At 43.6% G+C, this 26066-nt stretch overlaps 1 protein-coding gene and 1 long non-coding RNA gene across 2 annotated transcripts in view; both read left to right on the top strand.

Annotated features, from left to right (window-relative positions):
• The window catches only part of VSX2 (visual system homeobox 2), a gene marked incomplete at its 5' end in the record, with an annotated part of 31888 nt that extends 11196 nt beyond the window's left edge, over window positions 1-20692 (top strand). The window contains 2 exons of the mRNA XM_083741602.1: window positions 16363-16543; window positions 18226-20692. Coding sequence (XP_083597728.1) covers window positions 16363-16543; window positions 18226-18620 — 576 coding nt within the window. The 3' untranslated portion in view covers window positions 18621-20692. The remainder of the gene's footprint in view (window positions 1-16362; window positions 16544-18225) is intronic.
• The window catches only part of LOC310846136, a 121543-nt gene that overhangs the window by 58762 nt on the left and 36715 nt on the right, over window positions 1-26066 (top strand). The gene's annotated exons all lie outside the window — the stretch shown is intronic.

Below are 26066 nucleotides of genomic sequence, written 5' to 3'. Positions count from 1 at the left end.
CATTAGCTATATCCTCTTTAATGATCCTGGTCAAAAAATTGAATGTAGAGCTATAAAGTGATGTTGGCTGGAGACACTTTGAAAACATTTCCAAGCAAAATTATAGTTATCTCCCCTGTTCTATTATTGTAACACGGATGTCTAACATCCGATCATGGTACTTATTTGTGATTGTTAATTATTTCATTGCTTCTCAGGATATGAAAAGGAAAAAAAATATAGGTAGAAGTGGGGAAAGAATTGCAGCAGGAAAAACAGAATGAAAGTGAGAGTTAGGAAAGAAATGCAACTCTTAACAGCGAGTTCTTAAATGAACTGAATTCTCTCAGTGAATTACACTGGCTGTATTGTAAAGGCACTGAACAAATGGTTGATAACATAAGGTTTATAAAATAGGTGTAAAGGACGTAAGCAGGAAAATGCCCAATGTGACAGAAGGAAGGATGATTCCAGGAAATGCAAACATAGTGCCATGTTCCTTAGATGTTATCTAGCATATGGTTGTACAGCACAGAAAAAGTCTCTCTTCTTATGATACTTCTCATGATACCTATTCCATGTGATCATAGTGTGCATTCTCCATATATTAAATAAAGCAGTTGATGGCCGCTCCATTTCCATGCAAATATGTTCTTGTGAATCCTTTTGTCAGGTATCCAATGGCTATTTGCAGTTCAATATATAATATATAAACCCCACATTTTGCTTTCAGCATTTCCTTTTTATTAATATTTAATATTTGTTTTCCCACCAAAAAGCCTTCAAAGTGGTTTGCAATTTAAAAACCAGTAAAATACAAAACAACAACAGTGAGAAGCAATTAAATAAAACTAACAGGCACAAGACCTGGCAAAATAAAACAGTCTTTGCAGCTCCCTTAAAACTTGTAGTGTTTGAGCCACATGAGTCTCCAGACATTCTATTCCATCTTGATAAAGGTACTGTTTCATACTTGATATTAAGTATTTGATATCCTGTGTATTTTAATAGTTGGTACACATGATTGGATAATGCATACTGAATGTGCAGAAGATGCAGTGATTTTTTTTTTAATAAAAAAAGATAATTTAATTATTGCGCATGTTTTTGGATGGACTCAGCTCAGTGAAAATGATTTTGCTCTGTGAAAACGGCATGAGCGTCTGGGCACCCCCGCATTGTGAGTGATGGTCATGCTTCCCAGCCCGCTATCACTGATAGGATCATGCAGTCTTGTCCTGCTAGGTCTCATCTTAGCAAAAGTCACAGAATGGCCAGCTCAGCACTGTGTCATGGAACCGTTTCTTGCTTTCCCAGAATTCTGAATACAGTGGTACCTCGGGTTAAGTACTTAATTCATTCTGGAGGTCCGTTCTTAACCTGAAACGGTTCTTAACCTGAAGCACCACTTTAGCTAATGGGGCCTCCTGCTGCTGCCGTGCCGCCAGAGCACAATTTTTGTTCACATCCTGAAACAAAGTTCTTAACCTGAAGCACTATTTCTGGGCTAGCGGAGTCTGTAACCTGAAGCGTATGTAACCTGAAGCGTATGTAACCTGAGGTACCACTGTAATCAGTTGGTCAAGTCTTCTTTTCATGCTGCCAAACTAGCAGCCTCAATTATTTGGAGCGGAAAGTGGAGAAATCTATCTGCCACTATCCTCCAATGATATGAGAGAAGGGACTGAGGAAACAGCTTCTGTTCCCCACGCTAATGGTGTTTGAGATCTCAGGATACTAGTGAGTGTCTCCATCATGCTCTACCCCAGTGGTTCAAATTCACAGTACTGTCTGGATGGTTTGGTAGCAACATCACTGTAGTCCGCCTAACTGAGTAGGCTACTCCTCACTGTTGCCCAGAGTTTTCCCATTTGCATACCTAAAGTATTATACCTTTTCCTTCATACTCAAAGCTCTCATTCCCAGAACTGTTTGCTCTAGGAACTGAGCACGGATTGTACAGATAACAGATTTTGTCATACCGGCTTCTCACAACTTCCCCAGTTTTAAGTCTCCAATGAAGAGATTTAGGTTCTCTTGACCACAGTTTTTCAGCAAACAGAATTACCTTCAACTACTACAGCAGAGACTACTAGCTTTGGGGGAAATGTGTGTACATGTGCAGGGAGGACTCTGAATTATCTGTTTTGCAGCCTTTCCATCATGCATCTGTTGCTTTTCATCTATTTGTTTGTATGTTATTACTCATTGAATACTATTACTATTTTGCTCAACAGTTAAGAATTAAAAGTCCACCTTCATGTTAGGAAGAAAGACACATTTTCCGGCATTATAGCCATAAATGGCTCCCCCCCCCCTCTTCTGGATAATCTTAATTGATCTGAGCAAGGTTGCTGAGAGTGAGTTTGGGCCGCAGTAAAAAATATCCACCCCCCCACAACAGCAAGGGCAGATGGATTAAAAATCTGTACACAGGATATAAAATAAATGTGTGATCTTGTTTTTATGTTAATAATAAATATGATAATTTTTGTACCTGTTGAGACTATTAAGATCGTAATGACTAATATCAAAAATATAAGCACCCACACAGTCGTTGCTGAACTAACCATACACTTTAAACATTAAACTTGCATGTGTAACATAACACAATGCGTATCACAAAACAGCTTTATTGCATTTGTACAATGTGAGCCAGTGTGGTGTAGTGGTTAAGAGTGGTAGATTTGTAATCTGGGGAACCGGATTACAGCTGCTGGGTGACCTTGGGCCAGTCACACTTCTTTGAAGTCTCTCAGCCCCACTCACCTCACAGAGTGTTTGTTGTGGGGGAGGAAGGGAAAGGAGAATGTTAGCCGCTTTGAGACTCCTGAAGGGGAGTGATAAAGCAGGATATCAAATCCAAACTCTTCTCTTCTTCTTCTTCTTAAGAAAACATATAAATGCAACCGCGCGTAATAGGATGAGACAGCATTGCCATACTGTCAAAGCGCAGAAGTGAATGTTTGTATAGAGTCAGACATGCTTGATTCATGGCACAAGTTCGCAAGCCATTATTCAGACTTGTGGATGGATTGAACATGAAATATATACATATATATATTGTTCAGAATTACAAAAAACAAATGAAGATAGTCGGGCTCAGGGGCCCCCTTCCAGACTGCTGGGGCCCAGTAATTCGTACCAGCCCCCCCTTGTTGGCCCTGGGTCTAAGGCTAATACGAATACCATTATTTCCCATCCAGGTTTTTAAATCATGGCAAAGGAAGGCAGCAATACATAGTACTGTGCTTTACAGAAAAACCTAGAATATTGTTGTTTTTAGACATTCTGATGACCTCACATATGTGTCACATTGATATGATCAATTCTGTTTGTGCGATATGTCAGCTAGAAGTGAAACAGGGAAGATTTAGGTGTATCTAGCCTACAGCAGTGGTATCAATAAGTATTTTCAGAAAGAAGTTATCAGATAGCTTAGCAATTAGCGAGGCCACTGGCAAGAAAAGTCCCCAAACATTGCAGAACAATCCTCTTTCCTTGTAGTAGCATTCCTCTGCAAGTTTCTGGCAGGCAGCAGGGGCAATGCCAGCTATCCATCTTGTGATCAGGTATGCAAGGTGTGTGCCACCTTTACTGTGCTCATTTAACTTCATATCCCTTTTAATAGAGTCATAGAAAGTGATGCCACCATAAACAGTTCCAATAATCTCGACATTGCATTTTAATAGGTAGCCATAAAATAGTTCCTGGTTTATAAGAGCATAGCAGCTTTCTGCAACAAAACTTAGAACTGGAAATTTATAAACCAGTTCAGGTCTGTGCTCATAGGAAGGTTTAGGAACCACCTACCTATCTGAAGACAAAAGTCCAAGCTGAGCTCATATTTTTCCCGTAACTGACAGAAGAAAATAGTTCTTCATGTCTTGCATTGAGGGCAAGGAAGTGCTCAGAGTCATCTCAAGCAACTTACTTCCAGATAGGTTGAGCAACAGGCTGCTGCAGCCTCTTACACTTCAAATTAACTTCAACACGTACAGTGTTAAGTTCCTGTAATGTGTAAAATCTATTTTTGACATTTATGTTCCACAATAAAAAGCCAGTACAGGATTCAGAAAGAAACATATTTAGAGGCTTTGCAGGGTCTTATGCTGCGACTCAATCATAGCTGTCAACTTTTCCCTTTTCTTGTGAGGAATCCTATTCAGAATAAGGGAATTTTCCTTTAAAAAAAGGAAACGTTGACAGCTATGGACTCAATATAAGCAGTCTCTCTCAACCTGCCAGAGCAGGGCACATCATGGAGCACCCAAGTTTCAGATGCTGCAGCCTAGCCTATTCTGAACATGCTTCCAACCCCCTTTGAGGGGTTCCCACCTGGGCAGAAGACATTCACTCGTGTATTAACGCTCCAGCAGTCCCTCTGACTCTGGATTCAGCTCTGGCTCAGGTTTGATTTAAAGTCTTCCCACCTCTACTATTCCTGCCTGCTGGTGGCATTAATAGGGATTCCTTCAACGGAGCAGGATCCAACCTAGATCAAGATCAAGCTACTTTTGCTACAGTCATCGCCGTCAAAACCAGCAGGCCCAAGCAGAGGACATCTACTTACCCTTCCTGGAACCTGCTAGGCTCCACAGAGGACTTGCTGTTCAATACTGAAAGAGAAGCTAGGCTTCATGAGCAGACAGCAGAGGTGAACAAGGCATCCTGGATGAGGAGCGAGCAGCTCCCACCCTGATCCTACAAGAATCCAATGTACTCTTGCAAAGTGCTCTTTGGAGGAGGGTCTGATCATCACCTTCTGTGCACTTGGCCGGTGAGAGTGGAGTGGAGTGGCCTGGTAAGGATAACAAGCACCCCCTACTACTCTCCCAAAGGTAATGTGCTGAAAGGCTATGCCTATCCAGTGTTTGAAGTGGAGACGTCTGTGAATGCTCTGCTCCAGTATTGCTCCTGTGTTGTGCCGAGTCCTGTGGGCTGAGTGAGTACTGTATCAAGATGTCCAGCCACAGGATGTGCTGCAAAGAAGTGCAGGTGGTTCCTTTGGTCCTGGCACGCAGCAATTTCATGTGCAGCCCAACCCAGAGGCTTGACAAAACGGTCCTCATGCTAGCTGCTGATGGGATGTTGAATGCCAAGGGTTGTCTCCAGGGGCCTGTTTAGTGGTGTGGTGTGGTGCATGCAAGTCGACAAGCACATATTGGATCTGTCTGTGTCCTTCCAACAACCAACCAGCCATCCATCTGAAAGCAGTGAGTGCTGGGTTTGTGGAGATCAAAACAACCATGTTTCCAGTACAAGTTCCAACTAGTCCATACGTGGAAGATGCCAGGGTGTATCAGGTCTGAAGTCTTAATCAAGTCCCTTCTTCTACAGAGGTCAGCTCTGCTTCAAGCACTTCTCTTGCTCCTACGGGCATTGGAAACATTCCATGGAGATCTTTTATCACTACCGCCCACTGATGAACAACCAGAAGAATAGAGACTCTATCTAAAGCAGTGGTGGGGGCACCAGGAACTGCTGCAGTTCTTGCAGAAGGAAGTCCTCCTGTTTACCTACCACTAGAAGATGCCTACTGGTGCCACACTCAGGCTGGGGATGTCCATCTGAAGGACTTAATGGGGAATCTTGCCTTCATGTTTGCACTTAATGGTCTTTATTTGTTTCTGCACAGTGATTTGGGGTGTGTGTTTGGGGGCTGTTCAGACTGGAGGGCCCCTCAAACAATTTTGCAGTTCCCAGATTTTGGTTTCTTCTTGCTGGTGAGAAAATGTGTTGAATGAAGATGCCTTCACCTTGGTTTATTTATCAAGGGCCCGTTTTTACCTGCCTTGCAGTACCGATGGCAATAATGCAGGTGTAATTGTGGGGTGTTGTTGTTGTTTTGCAGTTGTCTTATAGTGTGTTTCCATTCATTTAACCCTCTATGGAATGAACTGATTGTTCAGCAAGTGTTCTTCATGTAAACAAAATCAGATTTCACAATTTACGCTCCAGGATTTTTACTAGTTCCTTTTTATACTCTTGCAATAGTTTTTAAGTTGCTTGAGATGAGATTTTTTCTTTCTTTCCAATCAGCTTTTAACATAATTGTGAATGGCGCTGGGAGCTGTAAAAAACAACACCCCCCCCAAAGTTTCCCAGTTGCAGAAGGCAGAATTTGCAACCCCAGAGGAATAGACTTTTTGGATTTTGAAAATAGACCAGATCTTGGAGCTGCTATAGTTTTTGCACTTTAAAGTTGCACTGAAGAGGGGCTTGATAAAGGTTTTTAATCACCAAGTCACAATACTGAATTTTTTTTAAAAAAATAACAGCTGGTTTAAAGGGCTGCACTTTCATGGGGCAGGCAAAGATTCTCTAAAGTCCTGTTCTGTGGGGGGGGGGGGAGAGATATTCTGGCATCCTTTAAAGACTCTAGTAAGCCAGCAGCTCAGTCCAAAATAGATTGTACAGGGAGTTGAAGTTCTGATTCTGTTTTATTGTTCTTCCTCTTTTGGAAGATGTGTGCCAAAGGATGAGTGTTCTAAGTTATCCCCCTTCTTCCTACTGAGTTGATGTTGCATATTCCAGCTGTTGTTTATGGAGCAGCAACCTCATGCATGACTATGTGCACATGTGGCCCTCTAGTGGACATTTTACAGCTGAAAGGCAAGCATACATTGGTTGTCCAATGAAATTTGTTGTTTGTTACAACTTTCCAGCAGATAATTCCTAGCAGAATAATCTGACAGAAACTTGTTACTTGTAAGCCACTAAAGTAAGTCCCATGGAACTCACTGGTATTACTTCTGAGTAGATGTGAACAGGATCGTGTTGTTGGTCACAATCAAGGAACGGGTCGAGGAAGTGATGTGTCTATATAAAGTCCATTTTGGATTGGGAAGGAGGCGCAGGGTAGTATTGAACTGGATTTTATTCAGACCAGACCTATTGAAATCAATGGACTTAACATAGCCATGGTCATTAATTTCAATGGGGATACTCTGAGTAAAACTCTGTTGAATAAGCATCTTATTTATTGAACACTCCACCCTGTTTTCCTTGCATAATGCTTATGCAGAGGTTAGATTATATCCAGACTTTTTGAGCATTTGCTCTGATTTGTTTGCAGGGAGGTTATATAACAAAGAGTGTCCATCCTGCATTCATCCCAATATCCTTGTACAATGCTTAAACATCTTCTTGTTAGTCATTTGTTCGCTCCACACTTTTCGGTGCATTTCTCCATCACTTTCCAAGATGCACAAAACTCCTGCTTTTTAAAGTGTATTTGTTGTGGTAGGGTGACAGAGTCCTTTCACAGCAAAAAAATATAAAGTTCAGGTATGTGCTAAAAGTCTGGAGGTGAGTTATTTCTTGCGTTCTGATTGCAGCACAACTGTAGTCTAGATCATGTTGCTCTATAGCAACCTATTATGTGTGGGTGGTATTTGAAACCAGATTATAATCCCCAGTTTATTTTCACACACTCTGAGAGTCTCAGGGATGGGGGGAAACCGTACATAAATAGGTTTATTTCCCTTCACACAGTGTAAGCCAGATGTGAGCAACCTTTAGCCCACCAGCTGTTCCTGAACTACAACTCCCATCTTCCCTGATCATTGGCCATACTTGCAGGGGTTGATGGGAGTTGGATGTCAGCAACATCTGGAGGGCCAGATGTTCACCATGCCTCTCAGATAAATGGTAACTTTCAAATAGGAAATGGCCTCAAAACAGCGAATCTGAAAATCTGTAGTCCTTATGTGCTATAGAGGCAGCAGGCACTACGATACGATACAATACGATACGATACAATACAATACCATAATCTTTATTGTCATTGTCCCATACAGAACAACGAAACTGAAAATCTACATCAGTCATTCAGAAACCAACAAGCCTGCTATCCCAGCTATCCCAGCCTGGTTAGCCCCCTAAAAACTCTGATACCCCATAATTAAATATAATATACTCCCATAGAGACTACCTTACACTGGGTTTAAAACCAAAATCGCATTTGAATAGAAACTGTTCCTCAGGCGGCTAGTCCTTGTCTTTATCTTTGTCTATCCAAAATTAAGTATCATGGCATATCTGGCCCATTCTGTCAACGTACCATTTGTTGTCTGCAAAGAGAGAGAGCTGCAGTGGTCTGGATTTGTACATCAAAGGACATGGGAAGGAAGTATAATAGACAGTGTGAAATCTCATTGCACAAGAGCCATCTGGTGGACAAGGAAATAAATTACATGGAAGGCAAGATAAAATGAGTAGAAGCAGCAAGACTGCTAAGGGAGGGCTGGATGAGGAGGCATTTTCACACGTTAAAGCATCTTTGCCCTGTTTTTCAGAAATGCATATCTATTCTACATTAACTTTGACCACACATTTCCATTGTACTGTAGAGATTTAATGGAGTTTCTTCTTTGGCGATGACTCGTAGCCGAGTAAGATTGTCTTCCATAAACACGGTTTTAACAATGAGTCGTACGTGACTGTGGAGGTCAATTCTGGATCCACACGTCCTTCCACAGTGGGAACATTGGCTGCCGGGCAGGAGCTGATCACGGTGTAGATTTGCCAAGGGTGCCTTCTCCTAGCACGTTTCTCCCTTGCGTCCTGAGTTCGAGTGTCTTCAAAGACCATGGAAAGCGTAATGCTGGTGGTCAACAAAAGAGATGGAGTTTAAGGCCTCATGGCTACAATACCTCTCTAGTCACATGCAACAACTAGTGGTGTTGGATAGGCATTCCCAACTGCACCCCCAAAGACACATCCAGCCAATTCAGTGGAAGGCATCAAAATTCGGGTTCAAATGCACCCCCAGATGAACATCTGTACTTACATACTCAGACTTCCCTCATTGGAACAGGAAACTAGTATAAAAAATACTGTGCATGTCCCTAAACTCTGTGTACAAGGCTGCAAATGACATTTGCTAAATGAAAATTTAGTTATGCATGTAACCCCTTGATAAGATGGTCAGCTGTTAACATCTTGGCAACCTGTAAAGTGGATGTTCCCTGGTTTTCTAGATTTTTGGCTAAGTGCAGATATATGATTCTAAAAAAATCTTCACCACTTGGCAGGCAACTGATTTACCACCATGAAATCATAAGCAGACACTGGTACATTACCTCCTGATAAACGATAATATTGCTGTGTTAGTACCTAGGAGTGAAAATATTCTCTGAATGTGAAAGAGGAGAATGAAATGGGCAGACAAGACTAGGTAGAGCTGAAGACAGATCACTCCCCTTCTCCCACCTCCCCCATGGCACTTTGAAAGAGGGGCACTGCTCAAAGTGTGTATGCCTCCTTTGCAGCATTCCTCTGACTGCTATTATAATTAAGCCAAAGTAAGTGTAATTAAAGTACTGTAATCACAGTATTCTACCCATGCCTCCATTTCCCGCTTCCTCTGTTATTTTCCTGTGCCTACTTTAGATTGTAAGCCCCTTGATGTAGGGATCTGTTATACCAGTTCTCTGTAAAGTGCAATGTAGAGAGATGCTGCAACAACAACAACAACAATGTGCATGTCCACTTTTGCCTCTGCTAAACCCATTTTGGAGGGTTTTGCATTGTTCCCCAAACCTGCAAAACCTGTTTGACAAGAGGTGAGAACGGAGCAAAAGAAGTATGTCTCAAACCAGTTTCAACTCTCTGAAAAACGGTTGCCTGAGATCCTATACATTCTCCAGCATTTCCTTATACCTTCCTAGAAAGCCGCACCAGTTTAAGGTTTGATTAGACTTTAATGGATATGCCGCCTTTCCAAAGACGAAACAAAAAACAAAACAACTGCCGCAGCAGCAATCCCTAAAAGCAAGCAGCAACCCTCTGTCCAACGGCATATATCAGAGAAGCTTTGAATAACTGACACCTTCCTCCACACCAGAGAGGCTCCACTTTATAAAACAGATCCACCACGGCAAACCTCCCACCTCAGACAGGAGGAGGGCACCCCACCATTAGACTGAATGAGGCAGTTCACCTCTCTGCTGCCACATTTTTGGATGTTATTAAGGGGCAGCAAATTGCCGGTTGATTAATAAAGTTTCTCCTCCACGGCCACCTCCAAGTTCAAGCTGCCTCTGCGCATGATCTAAGAGTTGCACCCAAGTATCCTGGGGTTCACCTCTCCATCGGCATCCTTTAAATAGCTGTACCCCAAGTGACTGCTTCCCCGTCTACTTGTGAAGTCCACTGATTTCTAAGGCTGGTTTCATAAGTATTAGGGAGAAAGTCCCATTGAATTCAGCGGGAGTTACTTCTGGATCGCATCGTGCTTGTCCTATATTTACCTAAAGCAGGTCCAGACTCCAGAGCACAACGGCATTGCTACGGGCGAGAAAGCATTACATGGAAAAAAAATACTGGGTGTGGGATGATGATGAAGAAGAGGAAGAGGAAGAGGAAGAGGAAGAGGAAGAAGAAGAAGAAGAAGAAGAAGAAGAAGAAGAAGAGTAGTAGTAGTAGTAGTAGTTTTGGATTTGATGGGGGTTTTAACTCCCAAGTACAAAACGTGCTTGGGACTGCAGCCTTATTAATTCCTAGTTTACGATGCAGTTAAAATTTGTATATGAAAAATGTCTTTTCTGCAACTAATCATTAGGGGGTCCTCCAATGGCGGAGGGGGGAGGTATTTGTCGGCAGCAGCCGTCACGCATCTCCCCACCTCTCCGCTTATAAAGCCCCTCTGGCACCATCCCCTTCCTGACAGGGGCTCTTCTGGAGCCAACCCCCCCTCCCCACAAAAAATAATAATAAATAAATCTGGTCCCAATATGAATGGTAGTGGAGAGGAGACCCCCGCTGCTCTGTTCTGGCTGGTTTCTGCTGTCCGCCCAGCGGAGTCATCAGAGGGTTAAGCTGTCAGCTCTATAATGTTAAACAGGTGTCAAAAGGCGCCTCCATATATCTGCAGATTGAAATCAAATTCTTTGCCGTATAAAAAGATAAATTACCCAGGCGATTCCCGCCTCGTCCCACTCATCAGGCCAGCGCCAGACGGCGAGCAATTTTTTTTTTAATGTGCTAACGACCTAATCAAGCAATCAAGTCGGAGAAGATTGCGGAGTGACCCCCGAGCATCCATCTGCCAGCGAGCCCACCCCCCATCCTCCATTCATTTCCATTCCGCCGGGGGCAGAATTTGCTTTCCCTGGAAAGGGAAAGGGGAGGGAGGCAAGGGAAAGAGAGAAAAGAAGAGCTATTGGGGAGGGGGGGCGCGAAGAGTTAAAAAAAAAAAAAGAGAGAGAGAGAAAGATTCCTAAACAAATTAACACCCAATTTTCCAACCTAATTAGTTAAATGAGAAAAAGCTGGTGGCGTGAGGGCGCGCGGGGCTGTGTCACTGCAGGGAGGGGGCGCCTGCGCCGTGGAGAAGCGAGCGGGAACTTCACCGCCACGGCATTAATTAGCGCGGGTCAATGGCGCCGATCCCCGGGGAGCAGCCGCTTTAATTTCCCGTGATATTTCAGTGCCTGAGGCCCATCGATTCAAACTGAAATTAACTTATTTTTCAATCAGGCCCGGGCTGCCCCTGGGGCTGACTCTTCCTTTGCCTCCTCCTGAATAGACCGCGAGCAATTTTTCATCTCGAAGCTGATGCTTCTCTCTCTCTCTCTCTCTCTCTCTGTGGCGGGAAAGGAGGGGAAGAGAAGAGGAATGAGAAATGGGAGACGCGAGCAAGCAAGCAAGCGCTAATAGATTTCTGCCACCAGCCTCACGGGTCACGCCGCGGCGAGGAGACACTCGCGGCTGCCAATTTCGGGGCCTGCTTGTGCGCCTCGGACTGGGAATTCAAGGCGGGCTACGCCCATTAGTCTCTCTATAGCGCGCTCCGGCTTAGACAAGACGTACCAAAGGCCAAAGGAGCCCCCCCCCCTCTAACTCTCTCTCTCTCTCTCTCTTCAGTGGTGCCCCTTAAATAATGAAAACCCCAGGCACGACAGTGAAAAGCCAATATCACAGAAAGAGAATAATGGGGAATCAATTACAGCCCTGCTCCTGAGCCATCAGGCACTGGTTTCTGCCACTGCCCAGAAAAAGTGAAAGCGCAGGCCCAGCCAGAAGGAGAAAAAGGGTTGAGATGTGCAGCCTCACCCAATCTCTGCCTGGGCCTGGGGTGATCTTTGGGAGTGGGTGTGTGGAGGGGAGGCCATTGGAATGAGGACGAACCAACCCCAGGATCACGTGATCACTATAATATACGAGGCGGTAAAGGTAAAGGGACCCCTGATCATTAGGTCCAGTCCTGACCGACTCTGGGGTTGGGGCGCTCATCTCGCTTTATTGGCCGAGGGAGCCGGCATGACTAAGCTGCTTCTGGCGAATGGAAGCAGCGCACGGAAACGCCACTTACCTTCCTGCTGGAGCGATACCTATTTATCTACTTGCACTTTGATGTGCTTTTGAATTGCTAGGTTGGCAGGAGCAGGGACCAAGCAACAGGAGCTCACCCTGTCGTGGGGATTTGAACTGCCAGCCTTCTGATCAGCAAGTCCTAGGCTCTGTGATTTAACCCACAGCGTCACCCGTGTCCCTTACGAGGCAGTAGTTAGTGGCAAAGACAGTGCCATCATTGCAGGCAATGTCACAGCATGGGCGCCTATGAGTTGAACTGAAGGGTATCGTGGGAAGCAGCGGGTAGAAGTATCTCTGGGCCCGTTCTCTCTAATTTGGGGAGCAGTTCTGAGACTTTGTATGAGGTTGAGGATGACCCATGGCGTACAGCAAACTGGGGTTCCTAGGGAGAACACATGTGCAGGGTCATAGAGATGCGTTGTGATCATCTGGCTGGGCAGTCCAGTGTTTGCTGTAGTGGGCACATTCACCTCCCCACTCAAATGTGCCCATTTTTTTCTTTCTTCCATTCCCTTCTATCCCAGAAAATATGTGATTATGTTCAACGACACAGTGGAGGTAAGGAGCCTTGCTCCTACCTCTTAACACTGGGTTTGTGAAATGGCTCTGGGAAGACGTTGGTAAAACCACTCCTCTTCTGGTCCTGCTGTTTGGTTTAGCATTATGCCCAAATACAGGTCTGTGGTTTTACTCACTCCAAACAAACCACAATCTGTAACTAAAGTTTGTTCTTAATTTACTGTTCATGGTTTGTCTGGGAAAGGCAAGCACAAGACCTGGGTCATAAGTAATGCTAAGTCAAACTATGATGTAGCATTCAGGTAGTGCGCAGCAATGTGGCCAGGCAGCGAGGAACAAAGCGGCCACAATTTTCACTCCATGCAGTTGCACATTCATGTGTTCATACTTTGCTTCCTGTGTGCAAACTGGGCTATTTTGTGTGTGCGCATGCATGCTCTGGGCTGGGGAAAGGGGAACATGCCCCCTTCTTGTTCTGCTGGTTACATCCATTAATAGCCAAATGGGCACAAACCTACATGGTGTACAATCACACGAGGCTATCAGTGGCCAATAGTAAAGATGTCTATATATTACCTCCAGGATCAGAGATGCCATGCCTCTGAATACTAGTAATGTATTTCACAGTGAGTAGGAAGAGAATACTATCCTCAGGTCCTGCTTATAGACCTCTCAAGAGGCATCAGGTTGGCCACTGTAGGAAGCAGGGTATTACATGGGCCTTTGTTGGTTTGATCCAGCAGGGTTAATCTTATGGTGAGGACAGAGGTGGATTTAGGGGAGTGCGACCACTTCGCCCGCACTGGCTGCTGAGCCAAGAGGGTGCTGCAACAATGACAAACAACAGACGGTGAGAGGCAGGGGTATATGCCAAATTTTGGCATTGCACAAGGGTAGAATCTACACACATACAAAAAAGTTGTGAAAATGCTTTTATTTTATATATATATATATATATATATATATATATATATATATATATATGTTGTTGTTGTTGTTGTTTAGTCGTTTAGTCATGTCCGACTCTTCGTGATCCCATGGACCAGAGCACGCCAGGCTCTCTATTTTATATATATATAATTTGCCATTAGTGTCACATTTGTATAATAACACACTTAAAACGTCATTATCTGCAGCTGTATAGCTGAATCCAAGGAGCTGCTTTAAAGCCCAAAGTCTGCCACTGATGAGGACTCCTCTTCTTGGCACATGTTCCTGATGTGAGAACAGTTAGTTAGTTGTACCAATAGGAAAGTTGTCCTCATCATGGCCCAGTTTAGGCCTGACATTTTACACTAGCCGGATTAGCTGATCTTAAGGGTCAGGGTGACAGGCATTGCAGGCAAAAAGTGCCTGTTACTGCCAGAGCAACAGCAGGTTAAAGGAGTTGGACCCACACACACCAACTCTGTTCTTGCAATGCCAGCAGCAGCTCAGCTGATTTCTGTCTTGGCTTAGCTTTGGCATGTATGTTGCAACTCCTTCACTCTTGCTTCGTTTCCATTGGTTGCAATGGGGGCATCTGCAATACAAGACAGCAAGTAGTGAGTGGAGAGTCAGGAGAGGCAGGTCTGAGGAAGCAGACAGGCCTCTAGTTATTCATACAAGTCTGCCAGTCTCTTGGTCATGCTTAAATGTGTAACTAAGACACAGGGCTTCTATATGTAATAACTCAGGTTTCCCAACAATGTATAAGGTTGCTCTTAGCTTAATCTCTGATTTTTTGAGTGGCACAGATATACTGTGTTTTTCCATGTATAAGACAACCCCTGTGTATAAGACAACCCCCTATTTTGGACTAAAGAAGCAACAGCAAAAAACATAGTCGTATACATGGAAAAAAATGGTACTTGGGCTGCTTCCATACTAGGTTTTTTTTTTGGTAAGGGTAAAATTGCCTCACCTTGTTCACTCAAATTTTACAACACGGATGTGTCTCTGTGATGTCGTCCACAATTTGCAAACCTCCTGCATTTCCCCCAGAGCATCTTCCATTTGTTTTATTATCGCAGACAATCTGTGTGCAGAAGAGCAATGCATTCTCCAAAGATATAGATACCATTAGTGTTGCTCTTCCATCTTTTCCTTTTTCTAAGATGGAAGAGTAGCATTAATTGCCCGCTTGGTGTGGGAAGGTAAAACCCTATCACAGCTCAGCATACCTTTGTGGTGGACACAATTTTATAAAACAGTTAACATTTTAATTGGTCTTTTAATTACACCTACATCACTTTTCTAGCCGGATTGTTCAAAACAATACAAAAATATTTGCAAAGTACTGTGTAAATGAATTAGCACTATTATGATAATGTACAAAAGAAAAAGAAAAAGGCTTTATGGCCACTGGCATTTTAGCAATGTGTTTTCCCCCCTAATTAATTTTTTCCATTGTATACTCCTGATTCGAAATAAACATTATGCTTTGTTTTGTGGTATTTAATGGGTAGTTATAAAAAAACCCCACACTTAAAAGAGTGGTGTCCAAACTTTTTTTTGATGAAGTGAAGGGCTGTGACGGACAACTGTTGACCTTTTTTTAGGATTGATGTTATTGAGCTTTTTTAGGATTTTACCCCAGGAAATAAACTAATAAACTGCCACAGGGGCCGAATTAGGCCCCCAAAACGAACTTTGGACTTGCCTGGAGTAGGGGCTTAGTGCTAAATAATTTAATAATTTTAGTTTATTGTTTTTAAAGGATCACTTGGAATCTTCTCCCCTCCAATAGTAACTCAAGTGATTTGAACCTTCACCCATTCTGCATCATACTGCTAGTGTAGATGGAACATAGTGGGTTGAGCATTTGGGGAAAGTGCAGGAGCTCCAGTAGTGTGGAAAGTTGATTGCAGTTCTGTAAGCTACAGTGCAAGAGCAAAGATTAATTAATATTACGTGTGCTTCAAAAATAAAGTTGTGGGATCAGTGCTTCTCATGCATGCACTTTTTTTTAACAGCATCCGCATGATGTCGTTGGCAGCAAAATGCCAGCCCATTCCTCCTCCTCCTCCTCTCCATTTAATCTGGGTCTACCCTTTTTTTGGGAAATCCAATAAGTCAAAAACAAACAAACAGATAACTATGATAGCCTAATAACACCTTGCAAATTAACCCCTATCTGGAAGAACACTAGGAGCTATCTATCTGGAAGTAAAAAAAATCCCACACTAACACATGTTTATATTTGTATGTGAAGGTAAATATTCTATATTGCATTTGCAGTATTCTGAAACTAGGCCAGCAGAGCAATTCAAACCCCACTTAGGGCTTATCAGCCATCAGTGGCCCACAATGGCTCAATAATCTTGCCCTCCCTGTTTTTGGCTGCAAATGTGGCAGTGGTTCTGCTACTCCATTGAGCTCTGGCATAGGCAGTGCCAAGAGTGGTTTGTGCCTTAAGGCTGCAGTCCTGTACATACTGGGAGTTCGTCTTCTAAGTACCCATGCCTAGGATTGCACTGTAGTCCCTATACACACTTACCTGGGAGTCATCTCCACTGAAAATTATAAAAAACATTTTTAACTTAAAAATTCTCCTCTTTGCAGGTTTGGTTTCAGAACCGAAGGGCCAAATGGCGGAAGAGGGAGAAATGCTGGGGCAGAAGCAGCGTAATGGCAGAATATGGGCTGTATGGTGCAATGGTACGTCACTCCATTCCACTGCCAGAATCCATCCTCAAATCGGCCAAGGATGGCATAATGGAATCCTGCGCTCCTTGGCTGTTGGGTAAGAGATTAACCTTGGGAATGGACCTATTTTGTCTAGCGTTTCTGGTAGGGTCCTGTCAGTGATGAAGGCAATAAAGCAGTTGGACCAGGGAAGTGTATAGGTAAACACAGAGATTACTGCTACGAGTATCAAGTTTGTCTAATACAGAGTTGGAGAACTTGTTTCCCACCAGATTTTGCTGGACTGCAGCTCTTATAATTCCTGACCATGGGCCATGCTGGCTGGAGATGATGAGAGTTAAGAGTCCAACAACATTTGGAAACCACAAATTCCCCAACCTCTTGGCTAAAATTTGGTCATCTAGGGATTTGATCCCCAGGGTCTAAGGTATGATTACCAATAGTGCATTATTTCCAAGGGGAAATTACGCTATTATACTTTATGGACTTCAAACCCTTATTCTTAGGCCTGGTGCTTACACCGCACTCCAACAGCTATTTTGTGGTGAGTTCTCCTTGCCCATGCTGTGCTGTTGTATCAGGAGCTTTCATGCCCCTTCCAGATGTTCATGCTGGCTGCTGGCTGCGGATGTAGACTTTTGATAATGGTTGTGGTTCCTTAAACAAAACCCCACAACTTTATTGTGGCATGAGTCTTCATATGCAAGAGTCTGTTCTATCAGATGCATAAAGAGGAAGCATAGTGGGCAGTTGCCTATAGCAGATCATACAATAATAAATAGAGCAAAGGGTTGTATATATGCAGATATTAAGAGCTCTGCTGGAACAGACCAAAGACACTTCTAGTCTAACATTCTGTCCTATAGTAGTTGCTTCTAAGAAGTTTGCAAACAGGCCTTGAAGTCAATAGCCCTTCTCGCTGCCTAGTTTATGATATTCAGAGATAAAATGCATTTGAAGATGTCCTTGATATTTGTCTAATATGTTTTGGAAACTATCTAGTAGCCCTCAAAGTGGGTTTAGCAAATTTCCTCTTGCACTCCTGTTCCTTGCTTGGCTCTTCTCTTCTGCTTTTTCAAACTAATGCTACAAATAAAGTTAACTTATGGTTTCTTAAAAATATGCTGCTTCATACTTCTGGCTACTATGTGAAACCCAGAGTCGAAAGAGAGAGAGAGAGAGAGGAAAAAGGGCTGCAAAGGATGTGTGAGAAGAAATCAGTAGCGTTCTTCTCAGCCCTGTAGGTGATAGCAGAACCAGAGTCCCGCCACCAGGGCCTTCTTCACATACAGAGTTATTGTGAGAAGCACATTGCCACCATTTTATCTCTGTTAGCGGAGAATTACCCAGTCCAATAGAGTTAGGTGGCCCTGTATCTCTGGGTTCTTCCTCGCTCACCCGCTAGGCTGGAGTGGACAGCTCCTGCCACTTTGGTATCCTAGAATGTGTCTTCTGTAGTAACAGCATTTTGAGCATTTCTCAATAAGTGCAACTTCCTTTCCCAACTCTACTGCTGTCCTTGCTTGTGGACAACTTGTCCCAAACAGGATGCCCCATCCCATCAACAATGCACAGACTTGGCATTATGGTGTAGTCATGCCTCATTGCAGCACTGGCCCCAGTTTCTGACCTAGTTTTGGCCTGTCTCTGTCAGAGAACTGGCTTGAGGTCCCCCTCATGCAGGGCCCAGAGCATTGAGCTCCCTGTGTGACTGCTGTTTGAAGCAAGGCTTTCTGCTTTTCCTTAATTCTGGCCTCTCTTTATCTTTACTGTTTTCAGTTCAAGATGGCTTTCCCATGCCCAGGCGCTTTTCTAAACCCGAATACCAACAATTCTTTTTAGGGATGCACAAAAAATCTCTGGAAGCAGCGGCTGAGGCAGGAAGGAAGCCAGAGGTGGAACGCCAGGCTCTGCCCAAGCTTGACAAGAGTGACAAGGAAGAAAGGGGCCCTGACTCCAAAACCACCATTTCCCAGGAGGAACTGAGAGAGAACAGCATTGCTGCCCTCAGGGCCAAAGCTCAGGAGCACAGCACCAAAGTCCTGGGGACCATCCCTGGAGAGCCTCCTACGTCAATCAGGAAGCCAGAGAAAGAGGAAGAGGCAGCCACGGCGGAGGATGAACGGCAAATGGAAAAGTCAGATTTATCACAAGAGGAAGATAAGCTGATTTAGAAGGAAGGGGATGATAGGAATCAGCCATCCTCTCTAAGATTGACTCCTCTAGGAGCTACAACCTCCTCTCAGACTAACAGGGCCCCTCCTGCAGCCCCTACACACATGGAGGTAGGCCCCACTTGGTCTCTGTACATTCCAGGAAGCCACGGCTAAGGCCACGTTCCGTCAGGTGTGTCTATAGAGACTGGTTTCCCTCGGGAGCATATTGCCCCTGCAATCCCCGTCCTCAGGAGCACTCTCGCTCTACGTCCCCCCCGCATTTCAAGGAAAAGGGAGGTGGGAATCATGTACCGTCTTAGTCGGAGAGGTAAATCAAGCTAGGATTTTTTCCCTCAACACCAGGCATTAAACCGACGTTGGGTCTTTCCCCCTTATTCAACCTCTGTTGTCCCATTCTCATCCTCATCCTAAAAAGAAGTATTTCTGTCATTTCACCGTATATACGACAGGCAGTCTCTTTCTCCTTGTCTCAGTCAGGTTGTTAGCTTTTTCAGAAGAAGAATTACCTTTTCTTTTTATATGTTAATGTATACATGTTTTGAACTGCCCATTGCTTAGCATTGAAGCCAAGGTTTTTAAAAAAATAAAATAAAGGAAGCCAGCCACTCCTTTCCTCAAAAGTCAGGCCAAATTTAAAACTGGCCAGGTGGCAACCCTACCTCAGATCAAGTCTCTTTCTCAATGCGGTATCAACATTGTAGTTGATTAAAGAGGCCCAGGCACCCTTCCAGTGCAATGTGAATTTTCTGTGGAGAATATACACCCCGTTGTGACTTGTTTATGGCACCCAGACTGCTACATTCCAAAATCCTGACCTGCTCTCCTCAGGTGGCTATACCGTTTTCTGTTTAAGCCCAGATTGTTCAAGGAAAATTCTGTTAAAATTATTACCTATGGCATTGAGTTGATTCTTACAGTCGTTTGACGCTTCCATAAAAGTCTTTCCTAAAGGAGGCCTCATTTGTTCTGAAATGGAAAAGGAGCAATTAATTACTGAAAAGAGAGGTATACTATGGTTGCTCGGGTATTTTATATTGTCTGAGGTGGAAGCCTTGCCTCCTCAGTCCAGTATGGGTTGTGAGATCTGATAGGGTTAGGTGATGGTGAGAAAAATGCACTCTGAATACACTCGTGTCACTTAACATATTCTAGGAGTTACATGTAGCATTTAATATCAGCCAGGGCTTTGCCCTTGTGAACCTTGCCTCAGTTTAAGTCAGGGCTGGAGTCTAAACAGTTGGTTCATGTTTCTCCAATAGAAGTCAATAATAAGTGGAGAATCACAGCCATCCTACCAGTAGCCAAATTTATAGGGGAGGGACATTACCGGTAAGTTTTTCACCTGCGGTTTAGAATACTAAGAGTCTGAGAGATGTGCTTAGGTCAGCGCTTGGCTCTCAGATGAAAGTGAGAACTGACTTTATTGGTGATCGCTCATTCACACATGCAGGTCATTGCTTGATGCTGCAGTCATCAAATGATGTGTGAAATAGCCTATCTGGGGCAGACTGCTTGGGTGCACTTCCCCAATGCTACTCATGTGCAGCGAAAATATTAGCTGAACAATTTGTCCGATGTAAGTAGCATGAAATAAAGCAGTAATGGACACCTTGGTGTCCCAAAAAAAGAAAATTCACATATCCCATTACCTTCATAGGCAATTGACTCAGACACTGAGATGAAGTCATGTACACAATGCCATAAGAAATTGCCTCAGTTCCATGACAACATTGCTCTCCTATCCTTTTTTCTGTGAAGGCCCCTGGACAGCAAGTGTCACGTTCCCTTGTTTCCAGCAAGAGCTGTTTTTACCTGAAGTTGTTGTTTTGGTTATGATTGACCTTTCCTCCCCACATAACCCCATTCTGCCTATGTCCCAGTTCTTTGGCGTCTTAGATTATAGCACTCAGTATGTAAATAATGTATATATGGTGAGAAAAGTTGGTATTTGAGGTGTTTAAGATACAAAGTTGTAACAACTAGTCATTTGAAACCTGTGATTTTTTTGTGCCATTTTCTGTAAAGATATAAATCAGAATAAAACCGAACTAAAGATGAGCAAAACGAATGTGGTTGTGCACATGTCCTGAGGGGTCTGCGGGATGCGGGTGGCACTGTGGTCTACACCACTGAGTCTCTTGGGCTTGCCGATTGGAAGGTTGGCAGTTCAGATCCCCGCAATGGGGTGAGCTCCCATTGCTCTGTCCCAGCTTCTGCCAACCTAGCAGTTTGAAAGCATGCCAGTGCAAGTAGATAAATAGGTACCACTGTGGCAGGATGGTAAATGGCATTTCCATGTGCTGTGGCACTCATCACAGTGTCCTGTTGCACCAGAAGTGGTTTAGTCATGCTGGCCACATGACCCAGAAAGCTGTCTGTGGAAAAATGCTGGCTTCCTTGGCCTGAAAGCAAGATGAGCGCCGCACCCCATAGTCACCTTTGACTGGACTTAACCATCCGGGGTTCTTTATCTTTACCTTTTACCTTAAAGGGTTTGCATGTAAAATGGATGTCCAAACTCTATTGGCATACATACACTAGAGACTAGATATTCTGATGTGGGGCTGCCTGCAAGCATAGCAGGAAAAACTGGAAAAACAAGCAGAGAAATATAATAAATATAAAAACACAAAGGTACTTTGTGCCAGAACCCCATAGTTGTTGTTGTTGTTGTTTAGTTGTTTAGTCGTGTCTGACTCTTCGTGACCCCATGGACCAGAGCACGCCAGGCACTCCTTTCTTCCACTGCCTCCCGCAGTTTGGTCAAACTCATAGTTACCCTTCACATTTACTTCATGTACATATTTTGTGCTACTGAGTGACCTCCTTTCATTAGTATCAACAATGTGGAAGACATAAACAATATTCATATAGTTCTGTAGTAAACTAAGCATAATAGGCTATGGACCATTGTTAGTTCTATTCCTTGTGGGCTGCAACAGTGGAGATACAGAGAATTAACAAAGACCAAACAACTGAACACAATTATTTGAAGTATCCTTTGCCTGGTGTTGTATTGGGACAAGTACTCAGACTATGGAGAGCCATGAATCCTGCCTAACTTAGCTATACCTCCTCCAAAAAATATTGTTATGCCCTGAACTAGAACCACGATAAATCAAGAAGCAGCATTAGATGACTCAGTTTCCTTGGAATGAGAGAGTTGGTAAGCGCTGAAAATATATGAGATCTTACATGTTATTTACAAATATATGAAGCAGCGTATATTAAGAACAACTAGATCCCTAAACCAGGCAGCATAACTACTAATCCTGCATCTGATCTCCAAAGATCAACTGTACCCAACGATTCTTTATGTTCAGACAACTGCAACTAAAAGTCGCAGCAACCTATGTTCACACTTAAACTGCAGAACTGATTGCTTTTTCTGGTCTCAGACTGCACTCAACAGGTAGACTGCCCATTATGTTGCCCATGACCCCTTAGGGGAGGAAGTGGGGGCTATACATTCAATAAATAAATAAAATATTATAAATGCAACCCCCAGACAAAGGCTAAGGGGACAGATTGCTTCTTCACTTGACATCCCACCGGAGTATTCTCACTCCAACACTTAGCACCTTGAACATTCAGAAGTGGTCAAATACATTATCTCAGTAATTCTTGTAACATCTCTCTAAGCTGGGTCTGAATGATTATTTTCCTATTGCAAAGGAAAAGGACCAAGGGCTGGAAAGAGGGTAGCTTAATAAAGGCATCTTTTTGAGTGATTCATTGAAGAAACAAAATCTGAGCAACAGACTTTCTGATTCCTGAACTACTCCATTCTAACCCCTCCATCTTTCGTCTCCTTATTTTAACTTATGTGCATATAACAGTCAAGCATATATACAAACAGATTAACATTATAATTATAAATCAAAGATTGGTTAGAGGTGCAAATTCAGGTAAGTGAGAGCCAAATAAAGTACAAGAAAGAATGAAGACAGCACCAATTAACCTTCTGCTCTTCACTATTGATCTGAACTGCATGTCTGACCTGGCATCAAGTGTTCTTTTTAACGTCTCCTGCCTTGCATTTATTTAGAAGAATATGCACCTTCTTTTTATAAGATTTATATGTAAAAAAGGACCAGGTTCGCCTTGCGCCTTCATGATACACCTTAAGTGCCAGGCAAAAATGTTCCTCTTTAACCAGGCCTCTGGCTGATTGACATCCAACGCCCTTTAAAAATGTGTTGGGGAGGGGGATTTATTGGGCTGTTTTTGTTTTTATTATGTATTTTGTGGTTTTATATTGTGGTTTTATGTTGTAAATGCCCTCAGACCTGTGGTTCTAAGGCGGTATACACATTTAATAAGTGATAAAAATATCAAAGCTGCTAGCCACAATGTCATTTTTAAACATACACTGCAGCATGAGGCTATATTTTACCTCCACTCTCAGAGGCAGTGTGAGAGGAGGCTGCCTCAGAGACTCATGGCAGCACCAGGCCAGCTTCTCTTGGAATGTAAACCCCAAACCAAAAAAGCTTCCTTTCATGTGTCCACCAGAGGGCAACACTTTCTATTGCATGAGTTCGCAAAGGGTTTCCAACCAAACGCTACGATGGATGGCATGAAAAAAGGGTTTTGTTTATGTGGGAAAGTTGGAATTGCCTGCTTTGTTGTAGCCACTTGAGGTAACTTTTAGCAGAACAGAATTTGTATTATTATTATTTATTCATTGCTCTTCATCTAAAGATCACAGGGAGGTTTACATAATAACAAGGACACCCCCCCCTCCCAGTTTAAAAGGTAATAAATTGTTTAATTAGCCAAAGGCCTGGGAGAAGAGGAATGTTTTTGCCAGTTGAGCATCCGGGGGGGGGGGCACTACAGAAAAGGCCTGTTCTCTTGTTGCTGCCTTCTTGACCTCTTGTGAACGAGGCACATGAAGAAGGGCCTTTGATGATAATTGCAGAGTGCAGGTTGGTTCATATGGAATGAGGCAGTCCTTGAGGTATTGAGATATTGTGGCCTGAGCTGTTTAAGGCTTTATAGGTCAAAGCCAGCACTTTGAATGGGGCCTGGTAACTAATCGGCAGCCAGTGCAGTCAGGCCAAGATGGGAGTTATATACTTAAACCGCCTTGCGCAGGTGAGCAACCCAGCTGCTGAATTCTGCAGCAGTTGAAGTTTTTCTGAAATGTTTTCAGAGGGAGCTCCAAGTATAACATGCTGGGCTGCCAGCTGAAGCTGATGGAAGGCATTCCATGCCACTGAGGTCATCTGAGCCCCAAGAAACACCGCAGGACCCACAAATTGCCCCCCCAGCTGTATGCCCACTCCTTCAGAGGGAATGTAACCCCATCAAATGCAGGTAACCTCCTGTCCATCCAGTCTAGGGAACCAACCACTAACAGCGCCTCAGTCTCATCTGGGTTGAGCTTCAGTTTATTGGCTCTCATCCAGTCCATTACCAAGGCATGACAACGCTCCAGCATATCCGCTGCCACACCTGCAGACGTAAAGGAAAAGCAGAGCTGTGTGTCAATGAACTCCCAAACTCTGGATGACCCTATTCAGTGGTTTCATGTAGATGTTAAACAGCATGTGGGATAAAATTGAGCCCCAAAGACAGTGGCACCCTGTGTGATGCCAAAATCTGGTGCCCCACAAAGAAATGTTTAACGGAAGTAATTTCTCCTGTTCCTCAAGTCCTGAGAAGAACCTGCTTTCCAAACCTCAGTTTCTTGCATTGAGATTAAAAGTATGAACACCCTTTTTACATCTGCTAAGGACTGGCCCGCCTATGAGGCAAAGTGAGGCGACTGCCTCAGGTGGCAGGTGGCAGGATCCATAGGGGCAGCTGGTCCTGATGTAAATCTTTATTCCCACCCCCTGGTTCCTGATGTAGATCTTCACTCGCTCCTTCTTCCTTAATGGGGAGTGGGGTGCTCTTTTGTGGTTCACAACAGGTGCCAAAATGCATCTGCTAGATGTAAAATGTTATCCAGTGTTTATTCATTTGTCCTTGATTTGTTCTGCTGCAAGAAGGGGTTGTAACCTTGCAGAGCATATGTGACTGGTACAGTAGCAGAGAGAAACTGGTTTAGCTGCTTTGGCACTTGCAGAAAAAATTGAAGCTGTGGAAAACAAGAAGCTGCCTAAGGCCATCTGGGAATTGGCAGCAAATGCTGGAGTTGGGATGTGACTGCAAGGCACCTTGTTTTGCGCTTGAAACTACTAAGTTTACATCCTTATAAGGCTGAGAATGTTGAAAACCATAATGTAAACCTATTATCTTGTTTTCATTTTAAAAAATAGCATTAAATTAAACACAGAGGGTTTGGAATAGAAAGTGAAAAGTCAGGGCCCCTAAGATAGCTTCCAGAGCAAAAACACAAAAATTCAATAAGATAAGATAATTTATTATGGTTAAAGACCAGCTCACATAACATAACACAATAAAAAAGCATTCATAAAGATAAAATATACAGTTGGTGCAGATTGCAGCAGTAGCTCATGAGTTAAAATTGAGATATATACATACACCCGTACAACTGAGGTTTGGGCTACCATAAAAATTGACCCTGAGGCACCCCAAAGGGCAGCTTCAGCATTTCCCTAGTAAGCTATTTTATTCTAGAGGATGATCTGTGCCTACAAATCTGGGCGCAGAATCTGGCTACCAGCCAGGTCATCTTGTGATCTTTGCCTAAGAGGAGAAAATTAAGTTTAGTCTTGTCTGAAAGATCGGTGAGCATCTTCAGGAAAGGATCAATGGTGTCTCTACGAATCTCAACATAAAAAGGACATCTAAAAAATATATGTTCGGGGCTTCCTATTTCCCCTAATGGGCAGGCGCAAAGTCTCTGGGTGTACAGGACTCTTCCATAGGAGCCTTCCAGAACCGGTGAGGGCAAGGCCAAGCTTCTAGCATGAGTAAAAGCCCTTCTTGCATTTCTGGATGTGAGGAAATAGAGATATGTTGCTGGAGTGGCTACATATCTCCCGTTTTCTATGATTTTATAATCAGAGACGCTTGTACAGTGCTGTTGTCTCTCTAACCACGGATCTAGGTTGGCCCAGGCTCATAGTTATGAAGGTTTGGGGAGCAAAAAAATGCAATACATCAGCGTATCAGTGCATATAGCACAATCCTATATGTGACTATTCAAAAGAAAGCACAATTGAATTCAGTGGGACTTATTCGTCCTGGATAAGTGAGCAGAGAAGACTGCACCAGAAATAATTGAAAGAACCACATATTTATTTAACAGGGAGGTGTAAGGTAAAGCTAAAGGGACCCCTGACCATTAGGTCTAGTCGTGGCTGGCTCTGGGGTTGCAGCGCTCATCTCGCTTTATTGGCTGAGGGAGCCGGCGTACAGCTTCTGGGTCATGTGGCCAGCATGACCAAGCCGCTTCTGGCGAACCAGAGCAGCGAACGGAAATGCCGTTTACCTTCCCGCCAGAGCGGTACCTACTTATCTACTTGC

Source organism: Podarcis gaigeae (genome assembly GCF_964106915.1).
Source record: "Podarcis gaigeae genome assembly, chromosome: 1".
Classification (NCBI taxonomy): domain Eukaryota; kingdom Metazoa; phylum Chordata; class Lepidosauria; order Squamata; family Lacertidae; genus Podarcis; species Podarcis gaigeae.
The sequence above is the reverse complement of the archived record's forward strand: the minus strand, read 5'-3'. Positions and strand labels throughout refer to the sequence as shown.